General features: G+C 35.1%; 1 protein-coding gene across 1 annotated transcript in view; it reads left to right on the top strand.

The window, feature by feature from the left end:
- The window catches only part of ralgapa1 (Ral GTPase activating protein catalytic subunit alpha 1), a 239,692-nt gene that overhangs the window by 206,077 nt on the left and 16,682 nt on the right, over window positions 1–16,933 (top strand). Inside the window, 2 exon segments of the mRNA XM_039741861.1 lie at window positions 9,579–9,703; window positions 16,006–16,120. Of these exon segments, the coding sequence (XP_039597795.1) occupies window positions 9,579–9,703; window positions 16,006–16,120 (240 nt within the window).

The raw sequence follows: 16,933 nt of genomic DNA, 5'->3' as shown, positions 1-16,933 counted from the left end.
AGGACAATCCCAAAGTTATTCTGAAGCCTATCCTCTGTTGTTTTTGCTTTTTACTTAGGGTCATTTTCTTGTCGGAAGGTGAACCTTCAGTCCAGTCTGAGGTTCAGAGTGCACTCAAGCAGGTTTTCATTAATTATATCTCTGTACTGTCCTCCATTCAGCAGCCAGTGCAGGTGATGAGAGAGAGAGAGATGCCTGGTTTCTTCTAGACATTATACGTAGAGTTAAGATTCAATCTTGGTTTTATCGGACCAGCGAATCTTATTTCTCACAGTCTCAGTGTCTTTTGTTGCCCTTTTGCAAACTCCAAGCAGACTTTCATGTGTCTTTTACCAGGGGGAGTCTTCCATCTGGCCACTCTGCAATAAAGCATCGACTGAAGGAGTGTTGCAATGATGATTGTTGTTACCCATCTCCATACAGGCTCCCCCAAGCTCAGCCAGAGTGACCGTCAGGTTCTTGATCAGTTTTCTTAACAAATTCCTTCTCCTCCAGTTACTCAGTTTGGCTAGACAGCTACTTCCGTACTTCTTCCATTTAAGAAATTTGGAGGTTCCTATGCTTTTGGAAACATTCAATGCTGCAGAATTTTTTGTGGCCTTTCCCAAATCTGTGCCTTGACCAATTCCGTCTGTAAATTCTGCAGGCAATTCTTTCAACTTCATAGCTTGGGTTTTCTTCTGATACACATTCTCAGTTGTGGGACCTTTCTTTCCTAATCATGTCCAATTTAATTGAATTGACCACAGGTGGACTCCAGACAAGGTGTAGAAACATCTGAGTGATGATAAATACAATGGGATGCATTGTACTCGAATGTCATCGCAAAGAATATGAATACTTGTGTCAGTGTGGCATTTCAGTTTATTACTTTTAATAAATTTATATGAATTTCTAATACCCTACTTTTGTTTTTATTCTGGGGTATGGAGTGTTGCTAGAAGAGGGGAAAACAAATTCAAATCACTTTAGCATAAGGCTACAAAATAACAATGAAAAAAGTGAAAGGGTCTGAATAAATTCTGCATCCACTGTATTTGGAAATAGATTAGTATACTAACCGTTTCCACAGTTCTCACAAGTTGACCATCACTTTAAACAAGATCTGTCTCATTTCTGCAGACTATAATGAGAACAGGTTTGAAATCCCTTGCCTCTTTTTTGGGTTCAGATCACTTTTGAACATATTATTATTCGAAAGGAGACCAAAGTTCTGTCCTCAAAAAGCAACAGCTTATTTAGATAGTAGGTTGTTCTCCAGTGGCTTGTGGGCCTTTTTCCTTCCTGGCAAGCACCAAGAGTGTGAAAAAAAGGAATGATCAATTGGGAAGCTATCAGTACCAGCATGTACAGAGTGGTGAATTAACACGCCACTGGGATTTTTTTCTGGGACACACCAAGATACTTCACTTCTAATGTGCTAACAAGCTCATTTTTGATATCTCTTCAGATGTAATTTTTCTTTTTCCTGAGAGAGCTCCCAAGTTGAGTACATCAGACATAATGAAAAGCTCAGTAGGAGAGAAAAGCAATAGCCCCATTTTTTCCCTTTTCAGCCAAATAGAAAATTAGTTTCTGGTAATACACAAAAGCCAGCTTTTTTCTTCCATACAAGAATGACTGCTGTGAACTGAAGAACTCTATTAACCATGGAAAAACTAGCAGCTGTGAAGTTTCTCTCAAAAGATACTTTATTTTGACAAGGTACAAAAAATAAAAAAAAAGAATAAATAAGTCTATGTTGTCTATTACAAATAGAGAGATTATGCATGGATATCACTTGTGTGATTCTGCTGAAATACTATGGTATAGTACAGTATATGTTGCTTTTTAATATAGTTGTATAGACAAGTAGGTAAAACCATAAAACCTTGTTGAAGCTTAGTTAACCGGGGTTTTTGTGTTATATTCTGATTTTTGATTTAATATTTAAACATTACCTAGTGAAGTTTTAGTTAAAAGCGAAATAGCTAAGTTAGCAATAATTACAAATGAAAAGAAAGGAAAACATTTTTTTGTTTATCATTTCATCTATCCATTCTTTTGCGACCGATGCAAATCTATTGGATTGCCCACTCCTATGTGGGCCCTCACTCTCCTTCTGGGGCAATTTAGAATTTCAAATGAACTTCAGTTATGAGACAGCAGTTCTGATCACTGCACTTTGTATTGTTTGACAGAAAAATAAGTCAAAGTCATGAGTTTTTGAACTGATAATTGTTTAGAATAATTTGTTAGTGTGAGTTTTATATAATTTATACTTGTACTTTTAATTCCTACATCTTTCCTTATTATGTTAGTTACAGGAGATGCTAAAGGACTGGGATTAATCATAAAATACAGCTACATTCTAATTCACTCTGTTAGTTAGAACAGCCAGATCTTGGTGTCTTTATAGCTGTGAACATGGTAAACAATCATTTATCTGGACAAATGTGAAAATAAAGGACTTACTCTATCTCTGAGTAAGCAGACAGTACAAATGTTTTCAGATATTACACTATCGTATTAAGTTGTTTTATTAGTTTGTCTTTTTATTCCTTTTGCATGGTGCAAGTAACACTAGTAGATGATAAAGTAAATTCTGAAATGCTTGGAATTATTTTTAATTCACATAAAAAGCCAAATTACAAGATCAAAAGCAAAATTTACTTATAAACATATTTTCTCAATCTTAAATGCCATCAATTGAAAATTATACACATTATGAACAATGTTTTTTTTTTTTTTTGGACAATCACTGCAGGAATTCTAAATATGTAAACATAAATCTTAGGTATTTTAATCTGTAATACTGAAGATTTAAATTTACTGTGAATTCATTAGAGGTCCAATGGTAATCAAAGCCTGAAACTAAGAATTATTTAAAGCTGTTTGTTTTTTTTTTAAATGAGGACATGGTCAAGATTAGAATTTTCCCACAAGATGATTTCTTCTATGCTGTCAAGTATATTTGAGTGGCAACCTTTCTTAAGGTTAAGACATTTTCATTAAATAAATATCTTTTAAAGGATTGATTTATTAACTGAAGCTTTTAGTGTTGTTGGTATATTTTAAATCCACCCAAAATGGTGACATTTCATAATTTTTCTTTCTTTTTCTGGTTGTACTTAATTTGAACATGCACGGGGGACAGTGATTCGACAATGCAAAAAGAGTTAAGATTTCAATACTGCACTGAAGCGCACATCTCTGTCTTTTTGGGCTTTTATGAGACAAGTGTCTCCTGTTGGCTTATACCCGTATTATAACCTAGTCTAAGTTGAGACTGGGCTCAGTGCTTTGAATCAGTGGTAATAATGACCAGTTGTTATTTAGTATCTCCAAAGATATTGTAAACCAAGGCCTTAACTTTGAACAGCATAGCATGAAAGAAGAATAAAATCAAATCTAAATAAATTTAAAGTGTTCCAAATAGAAGTGTTAGTGTTCCAAATAGAAATCATCAGTACATTGTATTTGGTGGCAAATTTTGACTGATGTTTTATAGTATACAGTTAAAACTACTGTGTTTAAAACATAATTTTAGAAAGTTTGATACTTTCAATAAAGCAAAACAAAAAAAGACAAAGGGGAAAAAAAAAAAAAGATGCGTGATTTTGCTTAGCGGATTTATCAGTTCAGGAGGTACATGAATTACAAGCCAGCATGTTGGCTTCTATCCTGATAATTGCATACTGCTGCCTGCTGCTTGAATTTTAACAGTCTCTTGCATAGCTTGTGCTGAGGAAGAAGGATGCTGTTTCCAGCACACACAGCAGGTTGTATAGAGCCATATTCCTTGATAGAGAAAAAAGAAAATAATACTCTGCTTGCAAAACCTCTAAAGATAAAACTTTAAGCTACTATAAACTTCCACTGATGCCTAATACACTAGTTAACCTCCCATAGCTACCTAAATCAATAGGATAAGATTTCAGGATGTGTCTTCCCATCCCCTTAATCTACCTTAATAATTATAATGTTCTGAATGTGACTATCAAGTGTATTTTTCCAGTAATGTTAGTGTTATTGAAACCTTGTGTGTGCTAGAATGTCATGTAGATTGTCATAATTGCAGCCCTCTTTTCTTGTTGGAGAAATTACAGAAACAGGTTTGCTTAAAGTGCAGTAAGCTATTCACATTTACAACTCCTAAAAGCAAAAGACCCGCTTTCTAAATATCCACAAATAAAAGTGCTTTAGTCCAAACGTCCTGATGTTGGTTCAAGATCCAGGCCTTTAATGATCTCTTGGGCACAGCCATCGGCAGTGTATCTGTAATTGGAGAGAATGTCGGCCTCATTAAGAAGTTTACTTATCTCGGAAGTGACATTCATGTCTCTGGTGACTCTTCCTATGAAGTCCGTATAGATGGATTGGGAGAGCATGGGGGTTCTTGAGGTCACTGGAAAAGGGTGTGTAGTGCTCCTGATATCTATGCAAAAAGATGAAGGTCCAAGTCCTTAGACTCCTGGTGCTTCCTGTTTTGCTATATGGTTGTGAGACATGGACGCTATCCAGTGACCTGAGACGAAGACTAAACTCCTTTGATACTGTGTCTCTTCAAAGAATCCTTGGGTACCACTGGTTTGACTTTGTGTTGAACTGGTGGTTGGTCACAGAGTCCCAAATTAAGCATGTTACCTGAACTGTGAATGAGCATCAGTTACAGCCATGTGGCGTGATTTCCCGAAGGTGATCCGCTTCACAGGATCCTCATTGTTGAGGACCCGAGTGGCTGGACCAGGCCAAGGCTCCGCCCATGTAACACCTGGCTGCGGCAGATAGATGGTCATTTCTCGAGGGTGGGACTGGACTGCATGTGTGCCTGATGGGTTACCAACTGGGATCCCAAGCTGTATAATTGTGTGGTGGGTGTGGCAAAGCGCTGTACCATTGCATTCTCTCTGACCTAACCTAGTCTAAAAATTAGTGTAATGTTATATTAATGCTGGAACTATCACTACCTAATATAGGTTTTAAGAGACTTTCAACCTCTTGTATATGTTTAGCTTCCTTATAACATCTGTGGGTAAACTATTTTGTGTTTCGGGTCGTTCTTAATTTAGTTTTCTTTAAAAAGAAGAATAGATCATCCATGTTTTTTGAGCTCAAATATGTTAGGTAGATGTCATTGGTAAGGCTCTCAAGAAACAAGATTTTTATGTATCTTGTTATATTGGCATTAGAGATGAGCTAACTGGGCCTTGATGCAAACTAGGATAATAGATTGAGTACAAGATGGACAAGGTCATGTTTATTTTTGTTTGTGCCTCCCTGCTGCATTTTTGTAGTTTCACGGTTGAAAAAATCAGTTTTTAAAAGTAATGCTTTAGTTAGACCGCACCTACTCTACCCTTCTCTCTCTGTTTTTTCTTTTTCCCCCTGGCGTTGCACCTTTGAAGAAGATAAATTGGAAGTTGGAACAGCTTTGTGACACATCAAGGCTTTTCCAAAAATAAAAACTGTTTTTGTAAGTAGCATATTTCACTTTCCCCTTGTGATCAATAAAATATTATAGCAGCCCACACATGTTAAAAGGATTTTGACAATTGGATCGAAATATTCCCTAGATGATGGCAGATGGTAATGCATGTAAGAGTTTTAGTGTGCTCTGTATAAGTGACACTGCTACTCATACTATGGCTTCAGCTCTCTCAAGTGTTATCTGGAGCAGTGCTAGACCTGGCCTTGTGGTAAAGGAGCTCTAGAAGTTGACTAGGCTGTCGTGGGTATTGTGAAAATAGTTTCCCATCCCTGCCCTACATTTAACTTAAGCACGAAGGGAGGGACAGATAGATGAATTGTAAAGGGCTTTTCATACAGTTCCCAGAAATAATGTTAATTAATTAAAGTGCAATACAGCTATCACAGAATCATGTCCATGTCTTCACAATTCAGAACATAAGAAACAGGCTCAGCCTGAAGAAATGTAACACCTTTTTTAACCAAAACAATCTGAATGGTAGACTTAAATGAAAGCACTCCATAGTGCTCATTCAGTTATTTTTCCTTGACTTAAGGCACAAGTCATTAACCAGCCTTGGAAGGACAGTGCAGTCCATCAAAGCGTTTATTCATTTACATGTACATTTATTTCCTTAGCAGACTCTTTTATCTAAAGTAACTTATAAAAGAGGTTAACATATCAAGTATACCTCAGTCTGGGGACTGTTTAGGAACAAATGTTACAAAACAAGGGTACAAAATTGATTATCATAAGTGAAGAGCTCAGAACAAAATACAACCTAGGTGCAATTCCTTGGTTGCAAAACATAGCTAAATCCATATCATTTTCTAACCTGCTTAATCAAGACCTGGGTCGTGGGTCGGATGCTTAAGCCTATAAGAACTAGCATAGAATGCAAGGCTGGAACAAACCCTGGACATGGCGGCAGTCCATCTTAGACTGAACACACACACCAGGGCCAGTTTAGCACTGCCAATCAATCTAACCACCATGTCTTTGGACCGTGAGAGGAAATCCACACAGACAGGTGGGGGAGAACATGCATATCCTGGTCCCCAACTGCGAGAAAGCAGTGCTACCGCTGTGCCACCATGCCACCCTAGTTAATATCACCTAGACAGAAATTCATATTTCAACCACTTTTTATACATATTGAGGAAGTCAGAATTTTAAATGAAGATGGGCAGCATATTTTATCATCCAGGAGCTACACACGAAAAGAGTCTGGACTGTGATTTGATAACATATATATATATATATATATATATATATATATATATATATATATATATATATATAAATTATACCTGTGCTGGCTGGGATTGGCTCCAGCAGACTCCAGTGACCCTGTGTTAGGATATGGGTTGCAAAATGAATGGATGCACACACACTAGGGGGCACTGCCGCCTGCTCACTTCGCTCAATGTGTTTGGTTTACCAGATATACAATTTAAAGAGATTATTTTCATGGGAATTGTTACATATGCATTATTTTCACTTTTACTTTTAAAAACTTTTGTAAAAACAATACTTGTGCATTATTTCCTGTCCCGGTCGTGGTTACATCTCTTTCTCGCATGATGTATAACGCTGCTAACGTTGTGAATGGGGGGCGGCAGAACGCACACTAAGGAGATGTTGTTGGATCATCTGCTGTCTTTCTGCTGCTGGCGAGCTGCCTGTTCTGCTTGTCACATGTTGTTGTTTAAAGAGCTGGGAGCACATGGTGCATGTCTGCCAAAAGCAATCCAACAACTGCTAGGTTAGATGTCCGTGGACTTGTTTTAAATGATGGCTCACTGCCTTGTCTGTGTGACGTTGTAAAAACAATACTTGTCCTTTATTTCCCGCCCCGGGCATCATTAAATCTCTTTCTCGCAGGACTATAACGCTGATCGCATTGTGAAGGGAGGTCGATCATTTTAAAGCCTGTACAGCCGCTGTCCTTTTTGCCACTTCGTGTCTCTGCTGTTCACGTTGTGAAGATGGGGGTTAGGGTGGCTGAACACACGCAAGGAGAAGTGGTCGGATTATCTGCTGCGAGCTGCGTGTTTTGCTTGTCGCTTGTCATTGTTTTAAGAGCTGGGAGCAAGTTAAATTGTCTCTAGCGGGTAATCGGATATACAATTTTAAAAGCTTTTTTTTTTCTTTGTAATTGTTTCAATTTATTTGCACTTTTACTTTAAAGCTTCATTAAAAACAATATTTGGAATTACCTTTTCTTCAAGATCGCATTGAATTTTGATTCTTTTTTTGGAGACACATTGTGACAACGCAACATATAACTGCCCGTGAGTGAATATTGTTTCTGTTTCTCTAATAAATAATCTGGACTTTTTCTAATGTTTGTCCCTGTGATTTGTTAATTGTCATAGCAAAAGCTATTCTCACGGGAGACTGTAAACATTTTAATACAAATGACATATCAAGATCTCCTTTGGTGTGTAATATTATTCTCAGAATATATACATTACCTTTCTTGTCGCCTATTAAAATTTGCATCGCTTCTCCATTATCATAAATATACACCTGACCGAATTGTGTTTTCTTTGAAATTAAACTTGTCGTTGCTTTAACTGTTGCGGGACCACAGATTCTCATAGTGTATGGTCCATTATTGTGTAAATCTACATTTTGTGTATTGAATGATGCGAAGGCAAAAAGACTCGCTTTGTCCTGCTATTTTTTAAATTACACCTGGTCCTGATGATTAATTTCCTTTTGTTTGCACTAATGCGATCTTTACTATCTTTTTTTTTTGATACTGTAGCGACTGACGTAATAAAGTGTCACAAAAGTTTTACTTGAACAATCACTGACTTGGTAACCCCAAACACAACTTTCTAGCACCCTCTCCAACCCCTCATCTCCCGGGTCTCGCAACCCCTTACCCCCCCAAACCCCTTACCGCATCAATCAATACCCCGCCATCAGTCTTCCGTGCTGTACTCCGCCCTCCCTCAATCGGACCTAACAGTAACTTAAAACAAAACAGGCTTCAACCTGGCTGGGACGCTACAATACTTTTGAATTTTACTGCTTTCATATTCTTTACCTTTCTCTGCATGTGTATTGTGCCACTATTTTCATAATCTCTTATCTGCCTTTTTTGTCTCCAGTGCTTTTGGGTCTCTTTTATCTGCACTGCTCTTTCTTTTTTGCTTAGTCATTGACGTTTCATCTAGAACGTATTGTCCTTATATGCTTTATATGTGCTGAGAGCACAGGATCTGTGTGTGCTACGTGCCTTTACACGACTTGAGTGTTTTTCTGGCCGTACTCTTATTTGATATTGTTTGCGTCTCACGGGTCTTTTAACTGGTTTTGGTTACGGTCTCTTCAGTACAGTTCTCCATACCAATAGGATATTTGCGTGCAAATGGTGAAATACTTTTGAGCTTTTCATGTAGTGATATTTGTAATTGTTTTGAATAACACCTGAAGCACAGTGAAAGTAATGGAAAGGCTTGTTATTACTGTATGTCTTCTTTATAGTATGTATTTTTATTAAGTGTGTGTGTGTGTGTGTGTGTGTATACACCAATCATGCTAGTATCATTTGTTGTTCCAATCATGCTGGTATTTACTCTAGCCAATTATACCAGACTCATTGGCATGGGAAAATATTTCTTCAGAGACACAATACATTAAAGGTACACTGTTTATTTTATGTGTATAGTTTCAGTTATACAGTTGTGCATATTAGTTTCCACTGTTTTACACTATGTTATTAACTTTATACAATATTGTTGATGAATTAAGTGAATTTTCCCTTGGAATCAATAAATATACTGTATATTCTCTTGTATAGAGTTCCTTCCTTCCTCGTTTTACTTCTGGAATATAGCAGCTTTTATTAATAACATCACAGAACTATCGTCATACTATGCCAAAACAGCAAGCTTCGTAAATTTAAGTAAGTCATTTTTAAACACAATGGACTGTAGAGATGTTCTACCATAGTGATTGAGCTTTTTCTTTGACTATATGAAATTTGTGTTAGTCTTATAGAAGGTTAATACATATTTTATTATGTATATATAATTCTTGAATTTTCTTTTATTTGAGAGGCAGTATGAAAGGACATAAAAGATTATATCTCATTTCCCCTTAACTGGTTCATCAGCTATGAGGAAAGGGTACGGTATCTGGAAACCATTGTTCAGCATCACTTAGAGCCTACTACCTTTGAAGACTATGCTGCCCAGGTCTTTTGTCCAGCCCCTTTTCATCACTTACCAAATGATGCAGGTAAGACATGCAGCACTAATTTGCTAACACTAATTACAATATGTTAACTTAATGATAAGTAATACACTAAAAAGTATAATTTCACAAGGTTAAATGGACTTTTCAACAGTTGTTTCCATCAAATGAGTACACATTTTAAATTCTGAGCAATGGAATAGGAATCATTTAATGTTTATATATATATATATATATATATATATATATATATATATATAGTATATTTGCTAATAAATGCGCTTTTATTAGAATATAATTAGTTAATAAGGAACACATTGGTTTCATTATTCTTCCAAGCATAATTTACCCATATTTCTAATATTGGTTTCTATTACATAGAGTCATAATCATTCACTATTTGTGATTAATCATTTAATTTTGCATGTTTCCTGTAGTGTAAGAGATGTAATAAATATAAATGTCAATTAATGGATGTACATGCTGATATTCTTAAATTTCCTTAATGTAATTGTAAAAGGTAGCTTCAGTAATGTGGTTTAAATGATATGAAAAACAGCTGGCTAAGATGTTACCTAATTACAGAGAAAAAATGTTTGTTACTAGTTGACTCTTCAAACATCTCATTTTTATTTCCTTTGAAATTATGTCTGTTAATGTAGAACCAGCCTGGAATTTTAAAAAAAGGCCAGTACTGTAGAATTATGCCTGTAATAATACTGTATATTGGCCTAATTTAGGGTAAGGAAAAAAAATTTGTATAAAATTTGCATGACCCAGCTCTGTATCTGTGATAATTTCAATAACTTTCAATTACAGCTATATACTCTTTTAAAAAAAAAAAAAAAATTGCTCATAGCTTATTCGTAGTGTTACCTTTTACAGAGATATGCCCTCATTATTTTGCTTTTGTTGAATACTGAGCTAAAAAACTCATATATAAATTGTCTTAATCAGTTACAATATGTGCTATTTTCTTCTTAATTTTTTCAGATTACTAATTTTTCAATAATTAAGATTCTACTGTTTCTAAAACAGAGTCAGGTACCTAATTGAAAACCACTGATGTAAGTAAGAAGGGCAAAACCAAACACATTAAAAAAAAAAATAATAATAATAATCATAATAAGAACCTGGCAACAATAGCAGTGTAAACAACTAGGATCTACAAGGTTCCATCCTTGTTTTTAATGAGTGTCCAGTTAATGCAGATTGTGTTGTGACAAAACAAATGCTCACAGACAAAAGCACGAGGTGACAAATACATGCAAGAAAAATATGAGCAGTGATTAATGCAAACTGCTAGTGACCACTCTTCAAAGTTAGTTTAATGTACTGGAAAGATTTTTTTAATATGATAAGTGTAGTATAGCAAAACAAATATAACACAATTAGAAACACTATAAACCTAACTAAATTAACAAATTGGAGTTCATTATGTATCTGATCATATTAAGAGTAGTGTTAAATTGCCTCCATCCAGTATTGGCCATACACATTTTAAAGGATTTCCTACCTTTCATTGATTGTCTCTGTATGTAAACAGAGATGGTACTACCAGATATCATTACCCATCCTTCTTTACCCATCTCCTACCTTTGACACACTATGTGCTTTCTCATGCATTTCTTTTTGTTCTTGCTCAACTTTTTCAGTGTTCCTTTCTGGTATAAATGCTGCTTAAAAATACTGTCATGCCTCCATAATTAGTGGACAGAAGCATAAGCAGTTTTGCTTTCTTATCTCTGTAAAACGTAATACACTGGGTGATTTAATCCTTTCTCCAGGCAAAAGTCCTTGATATCATTTAAAGACTGCTGTTAAAATTTACCCTCCAAATTGTGTTGTGATTTTAATAGTTGTGATCATTATTTTTCTTTGGATTTTATTCGTTTTATTTTTTCATTTATCTTATTTTCCCCTTTAGATCATTAAGTTTCACTTGTGTAAATCTGAAGGTAAGGAAAAAGTGTTTCGAAATCCCCAAAAGAGCTGCATTTATTTTCAACTCCTAGCTTGTATTCAGGTTATAAGCTTGTCTCTCTTACTCCCTTGAAGCAGACTAAACAATTTCTCACTGCTTTCAACAAGGAGAAGCACTACCGTCCGTTTATTACATGGTAGATGTCTACTAACTCTCAGCTTGCATGAACATCTAACATCTTAAAACTGGGATGTGTTCAGCTAGTGGGTAGAGGCATTATTTTATTAATTCTTTCTGTTATTTTTGTTTGCCCGAATAACAACTCAGTGTTGCGGTATTTTCTTGGCATGGAGTAGCAACAGTTTTCATCAGTGTTTTGTTTTTTTTCCATTATAATGTCTGTTGTTTACCTTCTAGAATAGTTAGACTTTTCCTCTGAATATTGTTGCTGCCAAATAACAATATACAGTACTTTTTAAAGGATAAAGCCTTGATCATATTGTTTGTCTAGTGTTTTACAGTTAAACTTTTCTACTGATTTTATTTATTAACGATAAGGTATTTTGTTCACAATACAGTACAAAGTGTGACTTAAGTATTTTGTTATGCTCTTATCTCTTCACAAACCTTTCTGGTTGGTTTAGTAACACTTTAAATTATACACATTTCTATACAGATGATGTAGTAAAACGGAATATGCAGTGTTCACATACTTTAGTATTCTAAATTTCTAAAAGTGTATTTAATGAGAAGTCAAGCAAAATGACACCTTTTATTACTTAACTAAAGATTTTAGTATCAAGCTTTGGAAGCAACTCCGGCCCATTCTTCAGGCAGTTTGTAATTTTGATTACAAGCTGCCTGAAGGAAAGGGGCCTGAGTTGCCTCAAAAGCTTGATTTTAGAATTTCTTTAGTTAGCTAATAAAAGGTGTCATTTTGCTTAACTTCTCATTACATCCACAATGGCTACCACAGTAAAACACCCTACCACTAAAAGTATATTTAACATTTAATTCTAACATTGCACTAAATATTTTTAAATGAAATTTGCAACTTCTGGTAATGCTGTCTGGTTGGCTAAAATACTTCAATACACTAAGATTTCATGAATTATTCTGAGTAGTGTTCTGACTAATGTTTTCTTTGTACATATTATACTGTAAATGAAAAGCACACATTCATGTATAAATGTTGGGTTTTTTTTTTGAAGCCTAAAATCTGTTGACTTTGCTTTATTCTTTTTTTATTTATTTGTTTATTTTGGGAGCTTGCATTCTGAGTGTGTTATAAGTAGATTACAAGTAATGTTCTGAGCATTTTTTGAGTTGTGATATTATTTCATTAATTTTATATGAATCTTAACATAAATTCATGTGTATTTAATAGCTGTTTCCCTTAGTGGCTTTTGTCTTTTAATTCTCATATTTTTTTATGTATACTAAAGTAGTTGTTTGGCAAACAGTGGTAACTACTGTAGCATGCTGTCTACTAGATTATGAATAAGCCAATTCCCCTGCTCTTTGAAACATTTTAGGAAGTATTGTTTGAACTTATAAAAAAAAAAAAACAGAACTGAAACAGGTATCTCACTATCTCACAAATGTAAATCTCTTGAATATGAGTATTTTTTAAATTAGGAGCATGTTTGCTTTAATTTAACAGTTATTGGAATTTTCATACAGTGTATTATGGTTAAGCACTTAACAAAGCAACAGATACTTTGTTCAATAGTATGTTGGTGATATGACAACAAATAGCATTTAATTAACAAAAAGCGAGATCAAAGTAGGCAACAACAGATTTAGGGGAGCATAGTAAAGAATCAGAACATTAAATATTCCACTAAGGTCTTTAAATGAAACAATAAATGCATAGTGCTCTTGCAATAAACTTAATATCATATTAATGCAATGTTTAAATCATAAAATTACATAAGATCTAAAAAAAAATGCATTCATTTTCTAAAATAATGCAGATCAAATTAAGCAAGAAATGTGTAAAGTTATGTTATTATTTTCACAACTGGAACACATGGTGTAAGAGCCATTTTCCTAGTTCTATAAGATTCATAAATATCTTGCTAGATTACAATGCATGAACTATAACCCCCCATAAGTACAATTATATTGGTATACAGCTTTGAGTAAACATTATTCTTCAGTTAGTGACAGCCTTGCCATGTGTAAGGTGTAGAGGCATACGGTTTTAACCGTGCTTGTGCACGTGACCGTGCTTGAAGGCCTACGGGCTCTTTGAATGTGTGAAGTAACACGTGAAGAAAACTTGTTTATTTAAGTGCTATACCGTACACTTAAGGCATACAAAAGAAGAAATTAAGAATCCTTAAGTATAGAAATAACTAAAGTTTCTCAAGAAAAGCTAAGTTTACAGAAGATACATTTTTCCTTTTTTTGCCTTTTATTCTACGTGTGTAACTATTTTTTCTTTTATTCTTGTGTGGATTATTTGCTTTTAACTTTCACTAAATATTTTTTAAATTAACTTTTGGAGTGAGAGATTTCTTTCGACGGCGTTTTACTCGTGCTTGACATCGTCTTATGCTTAGGCGTCTACACATGGCATTGGGCGAGGGGGATGACCACAGACGGTCCAGGATAGCGGTTGAGCTACACACTTATTATACAATACTATTCTTTAATTATTTTGCACTGCTTTCTGCAAATTAGTTACCTAATTTGTAATGCAGTTATTTGTTTCTTATTAGTTGTTTCATTGCACTTATTTTAATTAAGCAGATTAATAATAAACATAACTTAAACATTTGTTTTTAAACTATTGAGCAGTTAACTTTCCAGTGGATTTAAAGGTCAGGTGTATAATGTAGAACAGCCCTTGGTGGCTGTAATTGTCATAGCATGGTAATAAGGGCAAGAGGAAAGCTGTTGTCAGCACAGAATTACAGTGAGGATATTGTAGTCAAAGAAGAACATGACTGGGGCTTGTATTCCAAGATCTTAATTTTTGTGCTAAGCAGGAAAACAGCTGTAAATGTTACATCTAAGAGGTATGCAGTCACAGAGGACAGAACACTTGTGCGGCAAAGTGTGCTTGAGTGCCCTGAATGTTTGTTTCCAGCAGTTAAAGGTGCTGACAGTAATATGGGTATATTTTCCTAACAAAAAGTCTTGGATTACTCATCTAGTTGTGAGACTTGGTCAGTGCTAATACCTTAATGCTTCTGACTTGTCACTTGCTTCCCATGTTGCAGGACATTTTTTCTGTAAGGGAGGGTTATTTCCAGGGTGATCACACCACCATGCACTAAGCATGCACAGTCACTCAGTGACCACATCTCAGGCCAGTCAATCATATAGGAAACATTTTGTGATAATGTGCAAAACAGTGGTTTTTATCTCTGTCAACAAGGTTTGAATTGACTGACTTCCTTGTGGTAATTTCCTTTCTCCACGTTTCTACTGCAGGTGCTAGTATGGTAGATTCTAAGTTACATACAGTACAAGTTGTTGAAGTAGCAGGAGATGGCCCAATTCCTTTTTAAATGACCGTATTGTTGTTACAAATGTTTTGGCTGCTATTTGTAAATATTAAGTTTACTTCCCCACAGTACATAAGTTTTAACTTCATGCTAAACGAAAAAGTCTCCAGTTTTAGTGACTATTTCCTTTCCTATTGGAGAGGGTTAGCAAGGTGGCACAATGGTAGGCACTGCTTCCTCACAGATCCGTCACCCTGGGTTTGAATCCCTTACTGGGTGTTGTTTGTGGGATGCCATTTCAGGTTAATTGATGATTTCAATTTTTTGCACTGCAGGTGAGAGTGTGTGCTCTCTGTAAAGGACAGGCATCCTGAATCGGGTTGGTTAATGCTTCATGCCCAGTGCTGCTGAGATGGGCATCAACTCCTTGTAATCAAGAAGCGGATTAGGCAGTTTTGAGAATGTTATTAAATTTACGTTTTATCTGAAGAGCTTTTTTTTTTTTAAGCATCCGACTACAACAAGCTTGTATTGATAAAGAGCAATGATTTAGGGTTCACTTAGTTAAAATGTCAGTTTTATCTTTTGTTTCCTCTTAGGTATAAGCAGCAGTGTGCATGAACATGGTAGTCTGAATTAAGCTGAATAAAGGTTTACATTTAGGTATTTAGTAAAGTCTTTGGTCACACCTAATCACTGCATCTAAGTATTTAATTTAAGCAATGATTTTTAAAAATGTATTACAAATGGGTAAGTTGATCACTGCATTGATTGTAACAGTCTGTGCCACTCTAGCCATGATGTCAATATTCTGTATACCTCAGTTATTACCCTTTCAACCTTGTGTGTCATTTCTCACAGCTGTTATCTTTTATCTCTCTTCCCTTTTTTCTTCTCTTTCCTTTTTGTTGTGTTCCCTCCCCTTTCTTGTTCATCTCTTTTGCGTCACACATTTTCAACTAAAGAGAGAAATGCTGTGATATTTCTGCTCCTTCCCAAACCTCCACTAGAAAACATTGGCCTCATCAAGGTAAAGGGTAAAGGCTTGAAACGGAAGGTCTTTCACGCTAGCTCTGAATGGTATGCAGTCCAAAATGCCAACTCTACTTTTTATATATATATATATATATATATATATATATATACATATATATACATATTTAATTTTTATTCCATTTGTAGCCCTTGTACCCGTTTTGCTTCCACTGTGCATTAGAGTTTGGATATATTATTGGCTTTTCATAATAACCATACTCTTGACATAAAACCATTTATTAGCATTTCCATGTTTTATTTTAAATAGTTGATTTTTTATCAGTTTATGCTATTAAAATTGTTAACAGTTTTGTTTTCTGCTTGCCTCATTAGTTTATTAAAATAGAAAAAAATATGGTTGCTTTAGAATTAATATTGAAATATTAAGTAACGTTTACTATAATGTATTAAACTTGTTATTAGGATGTCTTAGCATTCTGAACAGTCAGCAATGCATCATTATCTGTGATACCCAAAGAGATAGTATTTTCTTTTTAAGCATCCAGTTCATTTTGTGTGTTGTTGACCACAAACATACCAGTGAAAGACAGCATAATCATTGGATAAGAGACACATTAACCATATGAAGAAATATCATTCATCTGTCTTGGCATTGCTTGCTAAGTTGATGACAGGACCTACCAAAAACAATCCATCTAGTTCAGAGGAACAAGTGAACAAATCCAGTAAAAAGGTGCATTTGATAGTTTCCTTCCTTGTGACAAGTATCTTTGACCAGTGATCTCTGTTAGGGCCAGGATACCAGGAAACTTTACAGAAGAATCTTGCAGCAGTACAGATATGGCAACATGTAGCAGTATTTTCAGTCCCTGTTTTAATTTAACAGGAATACTTCAG

This window comes from Polypterus senegalus, chromosome 18 (genome assembly GCF_016835505.1).
Source record: "Polypterus senegalus isolate Bchr_013 chromosome 18, ASM1683550v1, whole genome shotgun sequence".
NCBI classification, from domain to species: domain Eukaryota; kingdom Metazoa; phylum Chordata; class Cladistia; order Polypteriformes; family Polypteridae; genus Polypterus; species Polypterus senegalus.
Note: the sequence above shows the minus strand (reverse complement) of the source record. Positions and strands in the feature narration are given on the sequence as shown.